General features: G+C 42.1%; 1 protein-coding gene across 2 annotated transcripts in view; it reads left to right on the top strand.

Annotated features, from left to right (window-relative positions):
• srgap1a (SLIT-ROBO Rho GTPase activating protein 1a) overlaps positions 1-19932 on the top strand; it is a 75983-nt gene that overhangs the window by 49004 nt on the left and 7047 nt on the right. For both annotated transcript variants that reach the window (XM_005734825.1, XM_005734824.2), the window contains exons 9-20: positions 2438-2635; positions 3122-3206; positions 4175-4202; positions 5833-5866; positions 6917-6977; positions 7589-7666; positions 7818-7952; positions 9855-9960; positions 10109-10333; positions 11197-11276; positions 17436-17616; positions 19422-19559. In XM_005734825.1, the coding sequence (XP_005734882.1) occupies positions 2438-2635; positions 3122-3206; positions 4175-4202; positions 5833-5866; positions 6917-6977; positions 7589-7666; positions 7818-7952; positions 9855-9960; positions 10109-10333; positions 11197-11276; positions 17436-17616; positions 19422-19559 (1349 nt within the window). The remainder of the gene's footprint in view (positions 1-2437; positions 2636-3121; positions 3207-4174; positions 4203-5832; positions 5867-6916; positions 6978-7588; positions 7667-7817; positions 7953-9854; positions 9961-10108; positions 10334-11196; positions 11277-17435; positions 17617-19421; positions 19560-19932) is intronic.

The following is a 19932-nucleotide window of genomic DNA, read 5'->3' as shown; positions in this document are numbered from 1 at the left end:
TGTCTTTATCTGGACAGGAAAAACTACAGGGCAGTGCTTCATAGAGAAGTGCAGCTGCTTCCTCAAACCTCTTTGGCTCCCGTGAAGTTGGTGAAAGAAAACATTGCTGAATAATTTACTCTGCATTGGCGCTGGATAGGGTGCAACACAGGGAGAAGGACGCTGGATTTCACTTTTATTTAGGCGTAGGGCTTAGCATAATCCTGCTGGATTTCTTTCATCAAAAAACTCATTTCTCTAAGGACATAATTTCATTTCTCCTCATCAGTCAGTCGGTGTGATTTGTCTTTTTGCAGACTTAATAATCTGCCCATTTAGATCTCATTTGCCTCTGCATGACCCAGTGCTCACACAGACTAATTTTCCTCCTCTGATTTCTGCCGTCTTCTCCTGCAAATACACAAGCACACTTAATGGTTATTCTCAAGATGTTTCACACTAAACCCTGGCAATCTAATAGCATCATCTTTGCAGGGAGTGTTTGTTTTTCCTCCAGATAAATATCAAGGAAGCACATCAAAGCCTGTGTGTGTGCTCATAGCGGAAGATCAGCGAATTACCCACTTACTGTACTGCCGGGTCTGTTGAAAGCTGTGGACTGCAGTCTGACTTCTGATGACGGATGTAGGATTAACTAGGAGTGGTGTGCTTCCCTGCAGAATAAACCTTTATTCCACTTGCGACTGGAATTATTTTTTGCTTTTAACAGTGCTGAAGTTCAGTTTAGATAATGATGGCTACTTGCTTACTTTTGAAACGTCTATATCAAAGTATAGAGACACCGGATTTATGGTTTATAATTTACGGATTAACACGCATATCCACCGAGTCTCTCTAAGAGCTCTGCTGTAACTGAGCCCTGCACCGAACACTGGTAACTATCCGTCTGCTGAATAATGGATAAACTCAACAACTTTTTCACTAGGAGCATTTCTATCACACATGCATGGCTCTTGTCTTCATGATGACAGCTGGGCCTCTCGCCTCCATGGTGCCACTCTGAATGAGGCTGCCAGGAACACAGGGAGAGGAACTCAAACGCACTCAGAGTCTAACCAACGGCTACATGTTAGAAGTTACCTGTCATTGTGTAAATTTGCCTTTTTAGTCATTTGAAAGTTTCACTTTACTGAATCTAGCATTTCATGTTCCGTGCGTGTCTGCGCGTTTCCTTTCCTTCATGAAAGGTGGGATAACTACATCCATTCTGTGTGCACGAGCATGTGTGTCAGCGGCGTAATTCATCACAGCAACACATGAAAGCTGAAAAGTCTTCTTTGGTTTTCAGGGCGACTCTTTTTTTTCTTCTTCTTTGAAGGTGAAATGAGTCACGGGTCAGGCAGCTTAAAAGAAACAAGCCACAATCCACAGTTGTCTCAGTGTGTATAATTGTAACACGAGGAATTCGCCTTGTTCTTTCATTACCTCTGAGGTTGCGCTCACTAAATAACTGACAAATGGGGTCACTACCTTTTGAGGCGGGGTCATTCTGATCATTAAGGATAATCAAGAGGAATTCCAGCTGCGTTACATTCAGGGTCCCATTGACCTGTGCGTTCCCCACCTTTTTAAAATCTCAGTAATTGAACTGACATGGTGAGTGTCTCCATGAAATGCTGCAGTTTTGCTTAATTTTTCCAGGGAAGTGCTTGTTGGTGGGTTTTTGTGTTGTTGTTGTTGTTGTTTGGGGGGTTTTGTGGCTTTTCCACATCAGTGATTCATGTTCACACTTAACACACTTCAGTTTAGTCTCTTATGCCTCCCTGTCTGCCTCCTTTACTTTCTCTGTTTAGATTTGCTCTGTTTGTATTGCCATTGGTCCATACTCTGCAAGTGCCTTGATCCTTTATATACATATTTACATTTGGGATGACTCTGAAGGCTTAAACGTGCCAAAGTGTGCACACACACATCAGTTTTTCCCCCTGGATGTGTGTGTGTGCGTCTTTAACTTTTATCTACTCTCTCATTTGAATGTCACATGTTGTGCCATCTTATGTCATAATATTATGGACACAGTTATGCCCTGCAGCTCTTGCAGCAGTGGTCGAACATCTTTCACACTAAGTGGTGGGGCATGCTTGGCCAAGTCCTGGTGTTTATAAGCTCTGAGAGAAGAACTGTTGACAGGAAGACGTGGTTATGAAAATGGATCTTAAAAGCCTACAGCTCAATCTGGCATTTCCATCTGACACTGTTCACCTCTGCACCCCGTGAGTGTGAACACAATGATAAATGAGTCACTTTGAACCGTCGGGAAATTCTTTTATTTTAGGGAACATTCACCTCGTCAGAAACCACCTGAATTTTAAAGTGTGTCTTGGGATAGAGAGTGGTTTTCAGGGAGTGGAGTGAGTTTCTGTGTATACTGAGATGGTAACATAGTGATATTGAAGAGATGACATCAGCTTTTTCCCACCTTCTCTTCTTTTCACAGATCAAAAAGACATCAGAGGCAACCCTGACCACCATCCAGGACATGGTGACCATTGAAGACTACGATGTGTCTGAGTGCTTCCACCACAGCCGGTCCACCGAATCAGTCAAGTCCACAGTGTCGGAGACGTACCTCAGCAAGCCCAGCATCGCCAAGAGGAGAGCCAACCAGCAAGAGACGGAGCAGTTCTACTTCATGGTGAGTGCAGAGATGATGTCTGCTGCAAGTTCGCGAAAGTAATGACTTTAAAATGTATTTTTAATGTAGAAAACAGAAATAAATATCAAATCCATGCTGTCTGTAATGCAGCTTTACAACAGATTTATTCCTGTGTGATCATAAACCACAGAATCTATATAATAAATCTTAGAACATGTAGTCAAAGCTTTTATCTATATATGAATATACTTGATATTTGGGTTGTAGGTGATGTTTAACTTATGCACATCATTCCTATGAAATCTTTGATCAGCTGGCAGAGGAGTAACTGCCCCAGAATATCTCCAGCTGCCAGCTGCAATCTTGTTTCAATCCAGGGATGGACATGCTCTGATAAGGGCTTCTAAAAGGGGCGCTTAGCACGTCCTTTTGCCCTTGGCTGCTTCATCACAGACTGCCGTCTTAAGAGTGGGTGCTCCTGCCGGTGCTCAGGGCTGCTGGGTAATTACTCTAAATTCTCCACAGAAATTCCGTGAGTTTTTGGAAGGCAGCAATCTCATCTCCAAACTGCAGGCCAAGCACGACTTGCTGAAGAGGGCACTTGGTGAAGGTACATTCAGGACCCTGTATTTACCCTTAGACTCTACACTGTATTGTACTTGTGCTTAATTCATACCTTAAAATGGGAAATGTTCTACCAGCCAAAATGACTTATTAACCCCAATCAATATCCAAACATCTAGTGTAACAAATAATTGTGTACTTTACTGAATTCTATTATATTTGGCAGTCCATCTTGAGCAAATTCAGTCTATTCTGTGGCAAACTTCCTGTTGTTTGTTTGCTTTTGTCACCAGTCAAAGCTCTTAGATTGTAATCTGGTTTTAAACCAGGCAAGTCAGAGCCGAGGGGCAATTATGAACTTGTATTATCCATCTTAGTGATTGATTTGCTTGAAACCTAATGGCCTGCCATGTATAAGAACAGGCCCCCCTTGTTCTACACTGGTAGGATCTCCTAAAGGGCTCAGCTTGTATTTGTCAGTTCATTGTTCTAACAGGCAGTCCCGGTGGTCTCCTTCAAATTCGACGCTGAATGATTAATGGAGCCTTAAGTTAAGAGGAAGAAAAAACCCTCCTGTTTCTCCCACATGCTATTTAGTCATTTTGGTGTCTGCATGAAGTACAGTTTGAGTCACCCAAAAAATTTGAGCGTCTTCCTGTTATGCGAAACCATTTGGTAGTTATTTTTGCTTCATCTTCTTTTGCTTGTTTTAAACTTAGCTCTGTGCATTGTGTGCGTGTGCATGCGCCCATAACTTTTAAAACTGCATCTGTGTCCTGTTAGATGTTTGAACTACATTTTGATGTAACCGTCTCGGCACAGGTTATAATATTATGTGGAAAAACAGTGTGTATGGGTTTCTTTTGGATTGCTCAAAAGGCCAGTGGTTGTGAGCAGATGGCAAATGCTTTGTTAGCCATATGCACAATTCCCTGCAGGGACTGCAGTGATGAGTCTTGGCATGTCCACCCAACTAACTTCTTGTCACACCTTGTCTCTTTTCTCATATCTCAGGCCACCGAGCTGAATACATGACCACAAGGTAAAGTAGACACATCAGCACCTGTGCATATTCACTTCCCTTTCAACAGCGACTGAAACTTCAGGACAGTTTTTCTTTTCACTACTTCTGTAGTTACATAACTTAGCTAGTTATACTAGTTTTATATATTATGATATTTCTGTCAGTAAGTTCTAGGACCTCTCTTCCTTTGATGCACATGGGTGGACACCATATACAGGGAGACCAGCAGAAATCAGTGACAGCTGATGGCGTTGATGAAGTCGGACACACAACAAAATGAAAGGCTGAGATAGAGACAGGTTGCAAAGGGTTTTGCAGTAGTAGACATAGGCCGGTTAAAGCAATTTAAAGAGAGTCGCTATCGACTGACGTTGGCTGGCTGTTATCAGCAGATAATATGTTTAATTTGATGAAAGGAACCATATTTGGTGGCTAGTAACTCAACAAGGAATAGAAGTTTAATTTGAACTTGCCTCTTCGAGGAGGGAAATTTACTCTAAGTCCTCCAGATCTCAAGAACAGAATTATAACATGCACACTAACTAAAAGGGACTGTCACCTGCAGGCTCTGTCACGAGGTGGATGCTGACACATACAAAGCTCCCAGTGGGTCTGGCATTTCTCTGGCCTGTTGTATCTGGTGGAGGATTAAAAAAAAGGCTATAAAGAAAATGTTATTTCATGGGTTTCAGCTGTGTTTGAAAAAGTGCCCTTATTCATCCATCCAGCCATCACCTGGAGTTGAAAGGTTTTGAAGATTAGTCATCCTCCTCTTCAGTTCAGGTTTTGAAAGGACATAAATGTGCAAAGAGGGAAACCACAAAATGCATTGTTTGCCTTTTCTGATTCATTCTTTGTGTTCTAGACATCCCAATGGGCCGTACAGAACCCTCACTGGCACCCGGCGGGCTAGACCCCGCTCTGTTTTTAATGTTAGGTTATTTAATGGCAATTTGGAGTCATTTATTAAGGTACTGATTGCCAGTCTCCCGCTTGACTGTTCACCTTCTCCTATCCGTTTTCTATTTCCCTCTGGCTTTCTGGTCATTTTGGTGGGTTCCCCCGTAAGCGTCTTAGCTTTGATCATCATTTATCAACAACAAAACATGAACATTTGTGCTAAGATGGATTCTGGAAACCTTCCTCATGAGTCAGCGAGCTCTGGCGGTCTGTTTCTCAGATGTGTGGGGTGGTGGCATTGATAGATTTGGAGGGCAGCAGGAGGAAGGGAACAGCAGTTGGAAGGATAAATGTTTGTCTCCATCAGCTCCCCTGACTCACTGCTGACCTGGCATCACTGAGCTGCTCTGGCGGGAGATATTCTCTCCTCCGCTTCCAGAGTAAGAGCAGAGGCCAGTGAAAACAGCAGGATAGATGGCAGTCGGGGAGCGGATGCCAAACTGATAAGGTGTGCTGCCCCCCTCCTCCGGTCTCTTCACTGCCTCTCGCCGGTGGCCGTGTCGAGTCCTGCCTGATCCTGTCCAGTTCCTGCTGTTTTGTTATGGGTTTGATGCCAGCACAGAGTGGAATGTGACGCTCTCTTAGTAAAAGCTTTGGTGGGAAGCTGCTGAGGTGCTAATCTGGATCTTGCTTTTTTCCCCTTTTTCCATCTCTGATCATCTCCGACTCTTGCAACATTTCTCTTTAGCCGTGGACGACGGAACTCACACACTCGACATCAGGTAGAAACTCTGAGGCATGTTGGGGGGCTCGTGCTGCGAACCTTTTCTCATTTCCTGTATCTATTCTGTACTAACAAATTATTTACCTGCCACTTAGACAGACTGAGTTGAAGGTTACAGCTGTAGTTTCAGTTGTCTGTGCAAATTTCTATTCCTTATAGATCAAAATCAGTCTCTCATATCCAAAGAGATCGCATTACATAATCTAGCAGCACCCCGGCTTCTGCCTCAACCCTCACTGCTGCACTCCAGCCATAGCTAGTCGATTTTAGTATGGCTGTTGCGTTTGGGCTCATTGTATACCCCTGAGGGCTGTAAACAGATCCACTGTATCATTAAAAGCATGTACCGAGTCCCCGTCCAGCAGTGATTTACAAGAGGAGCCAGCACACAGGCAGAAGGAGAGTTGAGTGCACATCCAAGTGCTCTTATCTGGCCATTTTAGGCCCGAACTTCATATGGAGTCTGTGCCCTTTTGGATAAGCTCTTGTTAATTTAAGCACAGCTCTGGATTGTTTGCATAAAAAAAGACATAAGGCATGTTTAAGCACATTTCAATAGGCCTCCGGTGTTGCTATTCCAGTTGGTTAGTGATTTTTGTATACTTAGTGATAATCCACGACATCCATGAAACTGAGCAAAGGAATAGCTGTGAGGTCAAGTCAGTCTGTCTTAATAAGATCACACTTTGTATTTAAACTTACCAGCTTCACTTTCACTGGGTGTGCATGATTATATTCTTTAAACGGCTCCTATTGGGCCGCAATCAATACATTGAACCGGTCAGCAGTCTGCATGCACCAGATATGCATTAAGAAAACACAAAAGTGAGACGCGTGTTTTAATTGATCAGATTTTGGATAAATTACCTCCTCAAAATGTGATATAATCCTGATTATTACATATTTTTTGCACAATTTTGATTTTATGTGTTAATGAAGAAAAACAAGGACATTATACACCAGTGATTTTTTTTTTTTTTTGTAGTATTGGTTAGGCTCTTATACACGTAACAAAATGACGAATTACTCATCTGACTTTTCTTCAAAGGACTCTGGACAAGCTATTCCTCGTGTGGTTGAGAGTTGTATTCGCTACATAAATTTGTATGGTGAGTAGCATACTGTCAGCCCTTACAGTGTTACAGTAGTTGCTGTATTTATACCTTCTTTGAGGTCTTCTTATAACCCAACCAACTTTATCTAGTGTGGGACAAAGTAACACTTTCACAGATGCAGATGTTGAAGTTTCAGTTTATTCCGTGGAAATGTGCAAATTCCGCCCTGTTTATCTTTATGCGGTCTCTTCTACTGAAATTCCCATACATACATTCTCCCATACAGTGAGAAACCTGTCACTGTATGACTGTTGAGTTTAAATATCACTGACTAAAGCAGATTTATAATTCTAAGCATTGAAAGGTGTGACTGTAGAGAACATCCTCTGCATCTTGTCTGGCAACCAACTGATGACACTCAGAGATAAATCTAAAAAAATATTGCAGGCTAGTTACAGTAACTTAATCTTGCTTAGTAAAGGGCATGTTTTTGATTACTAGTAATGATATGAATAATGAGTAATTTTGATCTTCCTTAGGATGTGTCATTTTGGGCAATTTGTTTTCTCATCTGTATGACCACAGGTAGATTAAAGCTCATGAGTTGGTCTTCTGCTTTTCTTTGCTTCCTCATCCTTTCTTTGTTTTGTTTTTTCCCTGTGCAGGCCTCCAGCACCAAGGAATATTTCGTGTACCTGGATCCCAGCTGGAAGTCAACGACATCAAGAACTCATTTGAGAGAGGTACCGGGGTTCTGTTTTCACTATAAAAGATGCTTGTCAACAGCTTGATCTCTACTATATTTGTTTCCAATTGTATTTTTAATTAGGTATATGTCTAAAATGATGCAATAAAATAAATCCAACTTGACCTGCTCGCTTCTCTTTGTTTTAGGAAATGACCCTCTGGCAGACGATGAGAATAATCATGACATCAATTCGGTGGCTGGCGTTCTCAAACTGTACTTCCGAGGTCTGGAGAACCCTCTTTTCCCCAAAGAGAGGTTCAATGAGCTGCTGTCCTGCATCAGTAAGAACATATTTTTGTGTATTATCAGTCAGTCGCTTTTTATGAGTGATTGATTGTTTGTTTTCTGTAACAAGTTTTATTTATTTACATACTTATTTTAAATACTTTGCGTTACAGTGAAGAGCATATTTGTCTAATTTAGATGGATTTAGATCCTGGTGATTTTATTGTCTTAAAGACCTAAAATAATTAGCTCTCATATCATCTTATATTATACACTGTAGCCTTGTTGGGGGGGGGGTTGTACATACTGTATCCGATAATGAAAGTTTGAACATTTGCACCTTGTAGTCTTGCTTGAAGTCTTTGTCATTCTGAAGTCTGAACTCGGACTTGCGTTTTGTGGGTCCTGCTCTGCTGTGTTGAGCTCTGAGCAGGAGCCGATCTGTTGTGAGCGGCACAAAGCTGACCATAGAGTTTTGGTGGAGCGTTGAATGTTCGCAGCCCTGGGCTGAATCTGAGTCCTCACAAGAATGGTCACATTGTGAATTTGTCTGAATCGTTCCACAGTTCAGTCAGCTCTTTGAATGACACTGCATTACATCACATCAGCTCTGTTAAAGAACAATTGAATATGCACAAAGTCACATGGACGTAGTGTGCGTCCCGATGCCTCGTGCGACTCTGCGGGAGTGATTGTGTGCCCCGTGTATTTGTGTGTGTTCTTTGTGTACTCGCAAGTGTGTGAAGTGTGTCCTCTTGAGTTTCTTGGGTCTACCGTCGTTTACACATTTGTGCTGGATGAGTGATGGGGATTCCCTGTTTACATCTCCCAGCTCTGCATGCCAGTGATTGCAGTGTGGGCTGAGCGCCCAGCAGGCTCCATATATAAACCTTATTCCCATATGGAGCAGCTCAGACCAGCTACGAGATCGTTTAACCGCTCTCAGTTGACTGTTTCATTTTCACCGCAGCGGTGCACTGCGGCTTGTGATATCTTTCACTTTGGAATTTGCGGTAAGAATGCTTCGTGAGGATGTGCTGCACACACGTGATGTATAAGTCTGCGTTCGAATAGATCTTTAAATAGCAGCTTCTGAAGTGCTTGAGAGCCTCACAGAATCCAAGTTAGGTATTCATGAAAAATGAAATACATCACAAGTATCCCAGAAGCCCAAATCCCAGATGGCACACAGTGGCTGGAGGGTGACATGGCTATTTTTAGCAGCCCAGCCAGCACAGCCCCAGCTTAGCTGGGTAAACCAGCCGGCTTCAGGTGCCACACTGAGACAAACATAATAGTAACGAAGGACAGAAAGGTCGACATTCTCCGGCTGCATCTTACTAAAGCACAATATTTTTTCTCTGTGAAAATGATAATAAAGCTGCTCTTTTTTTTCGTGATATTTCTGAAAAAGTAAACAAAATGTGCGCGTGACAGAGCGCCTATTTTCACTTCTTCTTCCTTTATGAGAGAATCAGGTGATAAACCAAAGTTGTGGTGAGGGTAATTACCAGAGTCAACATATCGCCTGTGTCCACGAGGACTTTATACAATTAAACGTCTGTGCCCGTTGAAATATTTAATGTTTCTACTAAGTATTTGGCCGAATTTATGTCTTTAGACTTGAGAGTATGTGGATATCGTCGATAGATTACACAAGTGTAAGCCCCAGACGTCTACTCCATGGACTGAACCAGAGAAAAACTTGTTATATATCGTTAGCTTCATAGCATAAGTGCCTAAGTCATTTTTTGGTCACATTGAGATTTTTGCCTAACTTTACTCCCCTACCACTGCTGCATCATCCTGTCCGTCTGCCTATGTCATCACAAAAAAATGACTTAGGCACTTATGCTATGAAGCTAACGATATGCTTTTATTTTTTTGGTTTATAAAATTTTTATTGCTAACAACATACTCTTTTATTTACCCTTTTATTTTTTTTATTTTTTTTAAAGGAATAGAAAACCTGTATGAGAGAGCGCTGTACATCCGTAAGATCCTCCTGACCATTCCCAGATCGGTCCTCATTGTGATGCGCTACCTCTTTGCCTTCCTCAACCAGTGAGTTTAACAAAAATAACATCCTAAGCATCATGATTGCCCTTGCTCAATGATTTGTCTGAAATACTTTATACTAAAATATTCCAACCTTTTACTCCTTTATATTTTGTTTCTTCACTCTCCATCTTACCTCCGTCCCTCCCTTCAGTCTGTCCCAGTACAGTGATGAGAACATGATGGACCCATACAACCTGGCCATATGTTTTGGCCCAACACTCATGCCCACACCAGACAGCCAGGACCAGGTCTCGTGCCAGGCCCACGTCAACGAGATCATCAAGACGATCATCATCCACCACGAGACCATCTTTCCTGATGTCAAAGAACTGGATGGGCCCATCTATGAGAAGTGCATGGCGGGCGGGGACTACTGGTAAGAAATAAGAACGTATGCCGACAGTGCTATACCTAAATCGGGTGAAGTGCCGCATTTACTGCACCCAAACATCCAGAGATGTTCACACTGGGGAGTGGATGTGAGCTATGACACATACCAGTTCAACACGTGCAGCTGAAGAACATGACGAGGTAGCTCATGTTTCAGGACTGTATTTAGATGAGAGACAGGCTGAAACGATCGTTTTAATTTCTACAATCATGACAGAAGGAAAAAGAGGTCACCTGGCAGGAAGGGGCTGATTAGTTGAAATGCAGAGCAAACTGCAGTCAAGCAAGACAAAAAGCAGCCTCACATCTGTATATAAGGTTATCGCTTGTTTCTTTCCGACTTTATCTACCTCTGTTTCTCCTCGTCTGTGCTGCCCCCACATCACCGCAGCCTGACAGCGATTTATCTCTGGCCAGAGTAAATCACCTGTCTCAGCGTGCCTGTGTCTCCCCGAGTGAGACATAACCCCTGGGATTTTCTTTTCCATTCGTTGCCTCCGCCTCTCCCTAAAGAGGAGGTTGCTACTGACATGTTAGCTTGGACGCAGACGTTCATTTCCTGGCCGGGGTAATCTGCGGTCATGTGTGGCGTTCCTGTCAGCTCTCACTCTTCATTTCCAGAAGATCATTTAGAGACTTCCTAACCACACAATGGGAAACTCTTGATAATGGCTGCTGGTTGAACATCCTCCATGTCTTATTAATTGTAAAAAACCTTCCTGCTTTTCATCTTGTCTTGAATGGCTTTTTATCATTAAAATTTTGTGTGTGTGTGTTGTTGAAATGTACCTTAGTCCTTGAACCCTGTTGTGGCTGTGACCCTGGTAATTTGGATGTTGTCCCCAACAGTGAGAGCCCCTATAGCGAGCATGGAGCTCTGGAGGAGGTAGACAATGAGGGAGGAACAGAGACGCACACCAGCGAGGATGGTGAGTGACTGCACAGCAGTAAATAGTCATACAAATGTTTAAACTTGCTCTTACATACCTTTGTGTCCTTCTAGAGTCCAATCAAATTGTGTTTTTAGGAGTTGCAATCACTAAATATAGAACTAAAACTAATTATTGTAACCATTGTCCATTTAACATATGCACGGTTAAATTTAAACCCCCCCAGTCTTTGGTGTGTGGGGGGTTAAACTTGTGTCTCTGCAGCTCGGGGTGGCTAATCCTGCCTTTCAGCCCGATAAATGCATTAACCTTGAAGAGCCAGGGAATCGGGCTCAGAGTGACAGACAGCCATTCATATTCTAATGGTTCTACTTTCCTTGGGGCTTTGGACGGCTCCACACCCCCTCATTTTACAAATTCCTTGGTGGTCTGCACCTTTTGGGCCTCCTGGGAATGGAAACTTGTTTCTTAAAGGTCCCAACCTTGGATTACATTTTTAACTCCCTTTGTGAAAAATCAGCGCAAAAGTAATTTATGGCAGATTTATGAAGCGTGTTTCAAAAGTGTCACATTTTATCTGTGGTTCAAAAATAATAAAGTCTACATTTAACTACATTTCCATATGTCCCAGAGAAATATATATAGAAATGAAGAAACGAAGAAAAAACACCGGGCTGTTGTTGACACTGGAGGATATTAAGTACTTCAGCCAGACGCTGTTGTGTGATCAGACATGTGGTCCTTTGTTTCCATGAAATGGATACCAGCTCATCACGTCCAAATCAAATATTTAGTGAGTTAGTTGAGACCAAAAGATTAGACGTGGTATGACTTTGCTGTTCAACTTACAGTAAAAAGCAGAAAAGGACAATAAAACTTTCAGCTCATTAAAAAGTGAGAGATAACTTTGACAGAAAACTGACCAGATGTAGACAGAACGGTGCAAGAAATACTTGAACTACTGTTGAACCTAATTTTATTGTCTAACCTTAGTAACACACTTTCCTAAACCTTCTCTGTTGAAAGCAGTCACCCAAATCCTTCCACGTTATCACCAAGCTACATGTTGACATCAGCCTCCACAGAGAGACTTTGAAAACCACAGTTGATCTCTTCTCCTGACATTAGCTTTTAATCACGGTTTCCAAATAAAGACCCTCATCTTACTGTTAAGTATAACCAAAGGAAATATCTGATTAGACGAGGAAACTTATTCCTACTGTAAAACACAGATGGCAGCTATCAACTTTGAGTAATTACGAGAAGATTGTGTTTTCCAGAAAGCCCTTGCTGCCATGGTTTTGTTCCAAAAGCTTCTCTAAGCAGGCTGGGAGGATGTCCTCACTGACTGAGTTCCTCCCTGTAGAGTCTTGAACTGTGGTCAAGTTATTGTCATCAGTTATTTTTAAATCCCTGTGACCTCAGTTGGATTTCAGACACAAAAACAGGGCTTGTTTCCTGTTTAGTTACTCTCGCTTGTTTTCTCCAGACTTACATAGTTATCATTTTTCTCTCCTTTCTTATCAAGGCTTCAAACGTGTTAACTTGTGTTGGCCTTTAAAGGAAGTGAATGCAAGTTAGGTGGCGAGAGGAGTGAAAGTCACCTCGTGTGCAAACACCGGTGGAGAAATATCTTTGACTCGTTGGAGCAGATGCGTTTCAAGCTGATTACATACAGAGTCTTAATGCAATATGCTGTCCTGATAACATTTGTGGAAAAAATGAAGTGTGTGGATAACTGACGATCAAGATCTTTTGTCATATTGTAGTTGTGACCATTCAGAAAATGTAGCCACAGTTTATGTATTTTGTGTATTTTTCAGAGGCAAACAGTCTTCTGAAAGACATAATGTCAGTCTTCACCAGGATTCCCCAGATGGGTATTTCATGAAAAGCTCCCCAAGATGTACCAGAACAGTTAGGTTCACCGACTCCTATGCTTACCTTTATTTTGAAATATACGATAGCAGCTTCTTGGTTTGGTCCAAAAAAGGGTGCGGTTGTCCACCTGTTTACCACTTTGGCCCTCACTGAAGTATCTCTTTTGCCTTGAGGTTTTGCACAGAGGTTGAATCCTATATTAGTCATCCCATTTCTTTCATGTCAACAAAAGGTCCAGATTTTTACTTATCCTGTTAGATTTGATGCACACATTCTTATTCCTTTTAATAAGACACTGGGTAGTCACTTTTATTTTAGCAGCACTGAGTTTTTATGCTCCCGATACATTTTGTTCATGATTAAAAAGCAGGCAGTACTGTGCAAAAGTCATGAGACACTCTTCATTTCATTCACGTTTTCCTGGAAAAATGACAAATAAATGTAACAGTTTATCGAAACGTCTACAAACATGAATGGAAATATTATATAAAATGAGTTATAACGAGCTTGAAGCTCAGTGTTTGGTATGAGGACTTTTATTCTTCAACAGAGCCTAAACTATTTTAGGCAAGCTTTCTTTTTTATTTAGTAGTCTTCAGGAATACTGCCTCTGATCCCACATTGCTTCATTATAGTTGAGATCTGGCCTCAGCTGAGGCCTTCAATGCCCGATGTTTCACTGTGTTTTTCTATCCAGGTATGCTTTTACTACATTGGCAGTGTGTTTGGTATCATTGCCATGCTGAGAAATGAAGTTTCTGCCAATTGAAAGCTTTCCACACAGTATTACACAGTGGAGCAAAATCGAATGGTTCTTTTCTGCGTTCATAATCCCAGGATTCCAGCCTCAAACCATGACAGAGCCATTTTTGTGATGGCTGGCTCACTGTTGTACCTCATTCCTGACCTCCTCTGGACATACTCGCTAGGGCTGTTCGATATAACGATATATATCGGATGACGATGTACAAACGTCTATCGTTTCATTTTACGCTATCGTTTGTTTCGTGGTGTCGCAAAATAAACTCTTTACGGCAATATTTTTCATGGTTTTGATGGTCACTGTAGTGGCTGTATTCATTTCTTAAAGTTCTCTCTTTCTCTTATATTTAATATAACCACACTACGGACGGACAAGGGCTTGTTTTTATGCGTTGTCGTTAGCAACAATGACGGTAACAGCATCGTGTGTCTGCTTGTTTATTTTCCACATAAACCTTTCACAATAAAGCTCAAGATCCTGTTGAGACTTTTCAAAATAAACTGAATCACGTAAAATAGTATACAGAGGATTTACGGATGAGAAGCAAAAAAGAGCCGCCAGGTGCTAAAAAATAAACCTTAGACTCAAACGTTAGAACAGGCTTTTCCCCGCAGCACGCCGTGTAATAAATACAAAGAAAACGGTGGCTGTTACAACTTATGTCTAAAAAATGTACCGTTTCATACATCGGTTAAAACACGACTCCAGCTGGAAACACTTCCCGCAAGTCGAGCTGCCCGAGATTCACAGAATTTACAGAAAATGTTACATTTTTGTGATTTATATCATTATCGGACGATAGATGTCTTAATTTTGGTCATATCGCACAGCCCTAATACAATCATTGGAACCAAACATCAAGGCTAGTTCTTGTCTAATTTGGCCTACCTCACCCTTTTCTCTCAGTTTTCCCTCCTTAAGATCGGCTTCTTTACAGCCATCCTTCCACTAACATCTTTTCTGATGAATTTTCAGAGAACAGTAGGAGGATTAACTGAAGGTGCAGTTCAGTTTCTTTAGGATGTGACTTTCAGATACTGTTCATCTACTGTAGCTGGTTTATTTGTAGGCCTGCCACTTCTGGTTTTAATCCACCAGTTTCCACCATGCTGAGATAATGCCAAGTTTCAGCTAACGGCTTCTTGGAACTTGCCTTGTTGATGCAAAAATAGTGTTCCGGGCCAGGGAGCGAATTGTGTTTTACTAGTAACTAGTAAAATTGGTTCTTTCCCAAGTTATCTGTTATGTGTAGACACAACACTGGTTCATCCCTGGAGAAACACTCAAGACCACTTTAAAAAGTGACAATAATGTGTTGCTCTCTGGAAGCAAAATATAAAGAAACAAGAGTTGAAGCCTTTTGTGCTGTATGTGTAAAAATAATCACATTTCCTTTTGATCTCTGCAACAGTTTGTGCTTTTTATTAACCTGCTAAGCAAAGACAGCTTTGAAATCAATCTTAAATTAAAGTTTTTCCCCTATAGGACACAGTTATTTGAAGCAGCAATAATGTTAACATATGGGAGGCACAAACTGGGCCTTGTGACATTTGACACTGTCCGACACACGTGACATTTGAGATGATGGTTGTCACGCGAGGAGCTTAACTGGTTTTAGAGTGGCAACATTAATGTTGTCTGCTGGTAAATTTCCCACAAGGTCAGAAATGAACTAAATGACTCATTGATTATGGCAGTTACAGGAATATACCAGGATGCCCTCGATGTCACGTGAACCTGCTCGCTGTATTGTAGATGTTAAAGGGGAATGTATTGTTATACTTTGCAGAGCGTAGTCAGTTTTCCTATTAGGAGCCATGTTTCTTTTCTTTTTTTCCCATGTTTGCCGCAGTGTCTGCTGTTTGTTTTGTAACAGCAAGAGCGTGCGATTATTAACATCATGATGATGATGTGCAGTGGGGGAAAAGAAGCCTCCTTTAGTGCCATTGATCCTAAAAACATATCAAACCAGGCTTCTGCTGCCCCATTTCTCTGTGGGAACACTGGTGTAAGCAACATCCACACCAACCGCGCTCCACTGGCGTGTGCAAGACATCTGACAGTTTCTATCTCTTGGATCACATGCCTCCAACTCTCATGGTTCAGCATTTCTTTAGCTCCAGTCTCAGTGTGGGAGGGTGCGTACATGTACGTGTGCAACCGAGTTCAGTTGGTTCTGAAAGATTTTCAGTTATAATTGCACAACATGACAAAGGGAATCCTGCCTGCTGCTTCCAGCTTCAGTCACGTCCCTGCAGCGCTCACACGCGTGTGCCTTGGATACACATTGACAGATTGCAGGATCAGCTTATTGACGTGACTGAAAGGGATGAAGAAAGTAGAGGAAGGAAGAGAATTCCCCTGCACCGACGACTGTGCCGTCTGCTTTATTAACAGCCTCGTCCACTGTAGTGCAGTCCGATTAATTCAAACTGTAAATTCCTGCTTGTCACATTTCATTGGAGCCACAGCAAAAACTGACAACCCAGTGAAGCAAAGACAGTAGCAAGTTAAAGGTGGGATGAAACTGAACGAGAATACATGAGATAAAATAGGACACTGGAAGAAATGCAGAGCCCACAAGTCTTTCCACAATCAAGCCTATATTTTCTTTAGCACACGGGATTCTCATCTTGTAATTAATCTCCCACTCCTGAGAAAGATGCAGTATATCACGATGAGTTGTCACAGCTGAGACAGGTTTCAGACATTTACTCTGTTGCCTTCCTACCAGCGTATATATAGAGCCTGTGTTACGTCTGTCCAGGGACCCCCTGTCTGACTTGAAGCGAGAAAGTGAGCTGGCAGGAAAGCAGAGGTAGGAGCGAGGGAGGAATAAAGAAGCTATTTTTAGCCTCGTGTTGCTGTAGTGCATACATATTGGCTTGGAGACTGTGCCTTTTTTTGAAAAGTAAAGTCAACTCTAGATGTTGTTCTCTTCAGATTGTATTCGGGGAACACAAGTAGTTAAATGTGTACAAGTAAATTAAAATAAACTGTAATAATAATTGTTCAGTCGACCACTGGCTGGTGTTTTACGCAGTAACTTTTCACGGTATGTTTCACATTCTGTTGTCAGTGATCCAGAGCTCTATTTGTACAATTATTGAGCAGTAATCACCCCAGTCTGATGATCCATGCCGTGACTCGCATGCCCCTGAGTCGCATAGATCTCCTCTCAAAAGCTTCTATACATGTCCTGCTAAAGCTCCTCAGGGCCCATAGTGGCTCTGGCCTGCTGTTGTAAAGCTGGGTTACTATTGACTGGAACTGAGGGCGGGGGAATCAGCTGGCTTAGCTTACTTGCACTCCATGTGCACTTGCATCAACTGCATATTCACGTGTACAAACATGTCGGTGTTAGACTCCCTTGAATTGTAGCCAGCCTGTATTTGTAAGTGCATTTGTTTCCAAAATTAGATTTTTATTTCCCAAGTCTACAGCACTTTAATCAGTCGTTAGAAATGTCTGCACATGAAATAACAACCATCTGTACTTGATGACTTTGCCATATCTGACATGTACTTAACCTGACTAATCCTTTCTCTTGACAGAGGGTGAGCCTATTGAAGCCATTGCCAAGTTTGACTACGTCGGGCGCTCTTCTCGAGAGTTGTCTTTCAAGAAGGGCGCCTCCCTGCTGCTGTATCAACGGGCATCTGAAGACTGGTGGGAGGGGAGGCACAATGGGATTGATGGCCTGGTGCCACACCAGTACATTGTAGTCCAAGACATGTGAGTGTCCTACAAATATAGAGCAATAAATAACTTCTGTATTGAGCACAAACAAAAGATGTGCATCATGCACAGTGAATACTGACTAGTCAGTTTACCTCTAGCTAACCTCAAACTGTAGGCAGTTGTAAAGGAATAATCAGATGTTCATAATATATGTTATGTACTTTCTTCCCAAGAGATGGATGGGAACATTCATACATCCATTTTCTTAACTGCTTATCCAGTTCAGGGGTGTGGGGGTTGGGCTAGAGCTTATCTGAGCTGAGGCTGGACAGGAAGATTTATACGGTTTCCTATCTGTACAGTAAATATGATGCCAGCATCTTTTGAACTAAACCTAAGATGAGGGAAAACATTTACTCGTTCCACAGCTGACAGAGTCCTCAAACCTTGAAAAATGCTCTAACAGAAGGTGATTATAAAGAACCACTGAAAGTAATACATTCATTTATAGATTGAATGTATATAAAAATGTAATTTTTATATATTTTTAATTATACAATTAAAATGGAATTCTTTAGTTGGAAGACGAACGAGTAGTTTCTGACCTCTCCTCGCTTAATTATTATACCAAAGGCTGCTTAACTAGTGCCGGATCCACTTAGAGTCTGAGAGCTAAAGTTCTTAGCAAAATGTCCCTGTGGGTTAAACAACACACTTGTCCTTGTTGACTTTGCTCCACAAAAAGGCTGCTAGGCCGTCAGGTTACTATAGGGTCGCGCACAGGGGACCTTCAGGCTCATTTGTCTTGTCCTCCACTGTCATCCCTGCTCAGCTGTGGAGCTTTCTGCACCTCCAGGGTCCTTAACCAAGCCTTCTGTCACCGTCTCGTGCTCTCAGCACTAACAAGCATGCACTCTGCCATAGCGACTGTTGGTGCCTAATGGACTGAAGTCACTGTCTCGTTAGGACTGGAACAGAATCACTCCAATCACTTAGTAGCTGGCTGACAAAACAGTCATTTGGAATGCCTTCACGCTCTTTCTGTTTTCCTCCTTCCCCTGCTGCTGTTGTCCCGTCAAAGGACCCCTATCAATAATTCACTAGGAGGGAGCACTGCTGATGGGGTGTCATCTTAGTTAATGAAAGAGCACAGAAATTTACAGCTGTACACGTTGTTCCCAAGGAAGTAACGTCCTGGTCTCTACTTAAAGTGAGCAGGCAGAGGAAAGTAAGAGCGCACAAGATTGCAATCTTCACTCGTCCTGTAAAAAAATAACATATACAGGGAGATGTTTCCTAAAGTACTTTGGCACAAGATGTCACCTGTCAACGTTTGACTGTGAAAATTCGTTTGTAATTTTTGTTGGTAGCTGCCTCTGCTTTGGAGAAGTGCTCGTCTGTGCTGTGACCCTGTGCGTTCATGTGGATTTGCTAAATAAGTGACTGTGTTTGATGATGCCATCAGAGGCAACAGTGCAGCTCAGTAGGTCTGATTACTGCCACCTGACAGGCACCAACTGTACCGAGTATCCAGTGACACAGCTCACTGAAACTCATGCAGCTGGTTTGTGTGTGAGTGTTTGAGTGTTTGTGCGTGTCGCCGACACAGCGCATCACCAGAATGCTGAGAGGTTCGGGACTATGACTCATCTGACTCCGTAGACCTTGTGGGGTGGGGGTGGGGGTGACACATGCTGACTCTCAGGAAACGGATGGAAAATACTGATACTGAAGAACTGAACAAATATAAAAGATTGACTGATTTGCTGATTTGTCCCTTTTTTTTTTTTTTACTGTGGGTTTGTCTATCACTTCTTGCTTTTTTCATGTCTCAATGTCACACTGTCTCTGTGTCCCAGAGATGACAACTTCTCAGACACTCTGAGTCAGAAGGCTGACAGCGAGGCCAGCAGTGGCCATGCTGGGGAGGATAAATGCTCAGGAAAAGACATCGGTTCACCCAATGACACCAGGATCTCTGAAGCCTTCATCACCAGGTGGGTATACTGCTGTAAAACAGTGCTAGCAATGTTGATGCTTTTTTGTTTGTTTGTTTGTTTGTTTGTTTTTACACAATTTCTGTCAAATACCTTAATTAGGGACCACAGAGATTTTGCAGTTCTGAATACTCTGTATTTTTAATTTAGATCATTCCCACATTTTTAAAGAGGGATGTCAAAATTTGTTTGACATCCACATCCAGCCCACTTTGGTCTTATGTGGGATGCAAAATTAATAGTTATTTCAAGAGAAAGGAATCTGTCAGCACAACTCTTTTAGGGCTGCCACGATTAGTCGACTAGTCACGATTAGTCGACTATCAGAATCGTGACGACTAATTTAATAGTCGACGCATCGTTTGAAGCTTTG

This window comes from Pundamilia nyererei, unplaced genomic scaffold (genome assembly GCF_000239375.1).
Source record: "Pundamilia nyererei isolate P.nyererei 1_Seehausen unplaced genomic scaffold, PunNye1.0 scaffold00060, whole genome shotgun sequence".
In the NCBI taxonomy this organism is placed as follows: Eukaryota; Metazoa; Chordata; class Actinopteri; order Cichliformes; family Cichlidae; genus Pundamilia; species Pundamilia nyererei.
The sequence above is the reverse complement of the archived record's forward strand: the minus strand, read 5'-3'. Positions and strand labels throughout refer to the sequence as shown.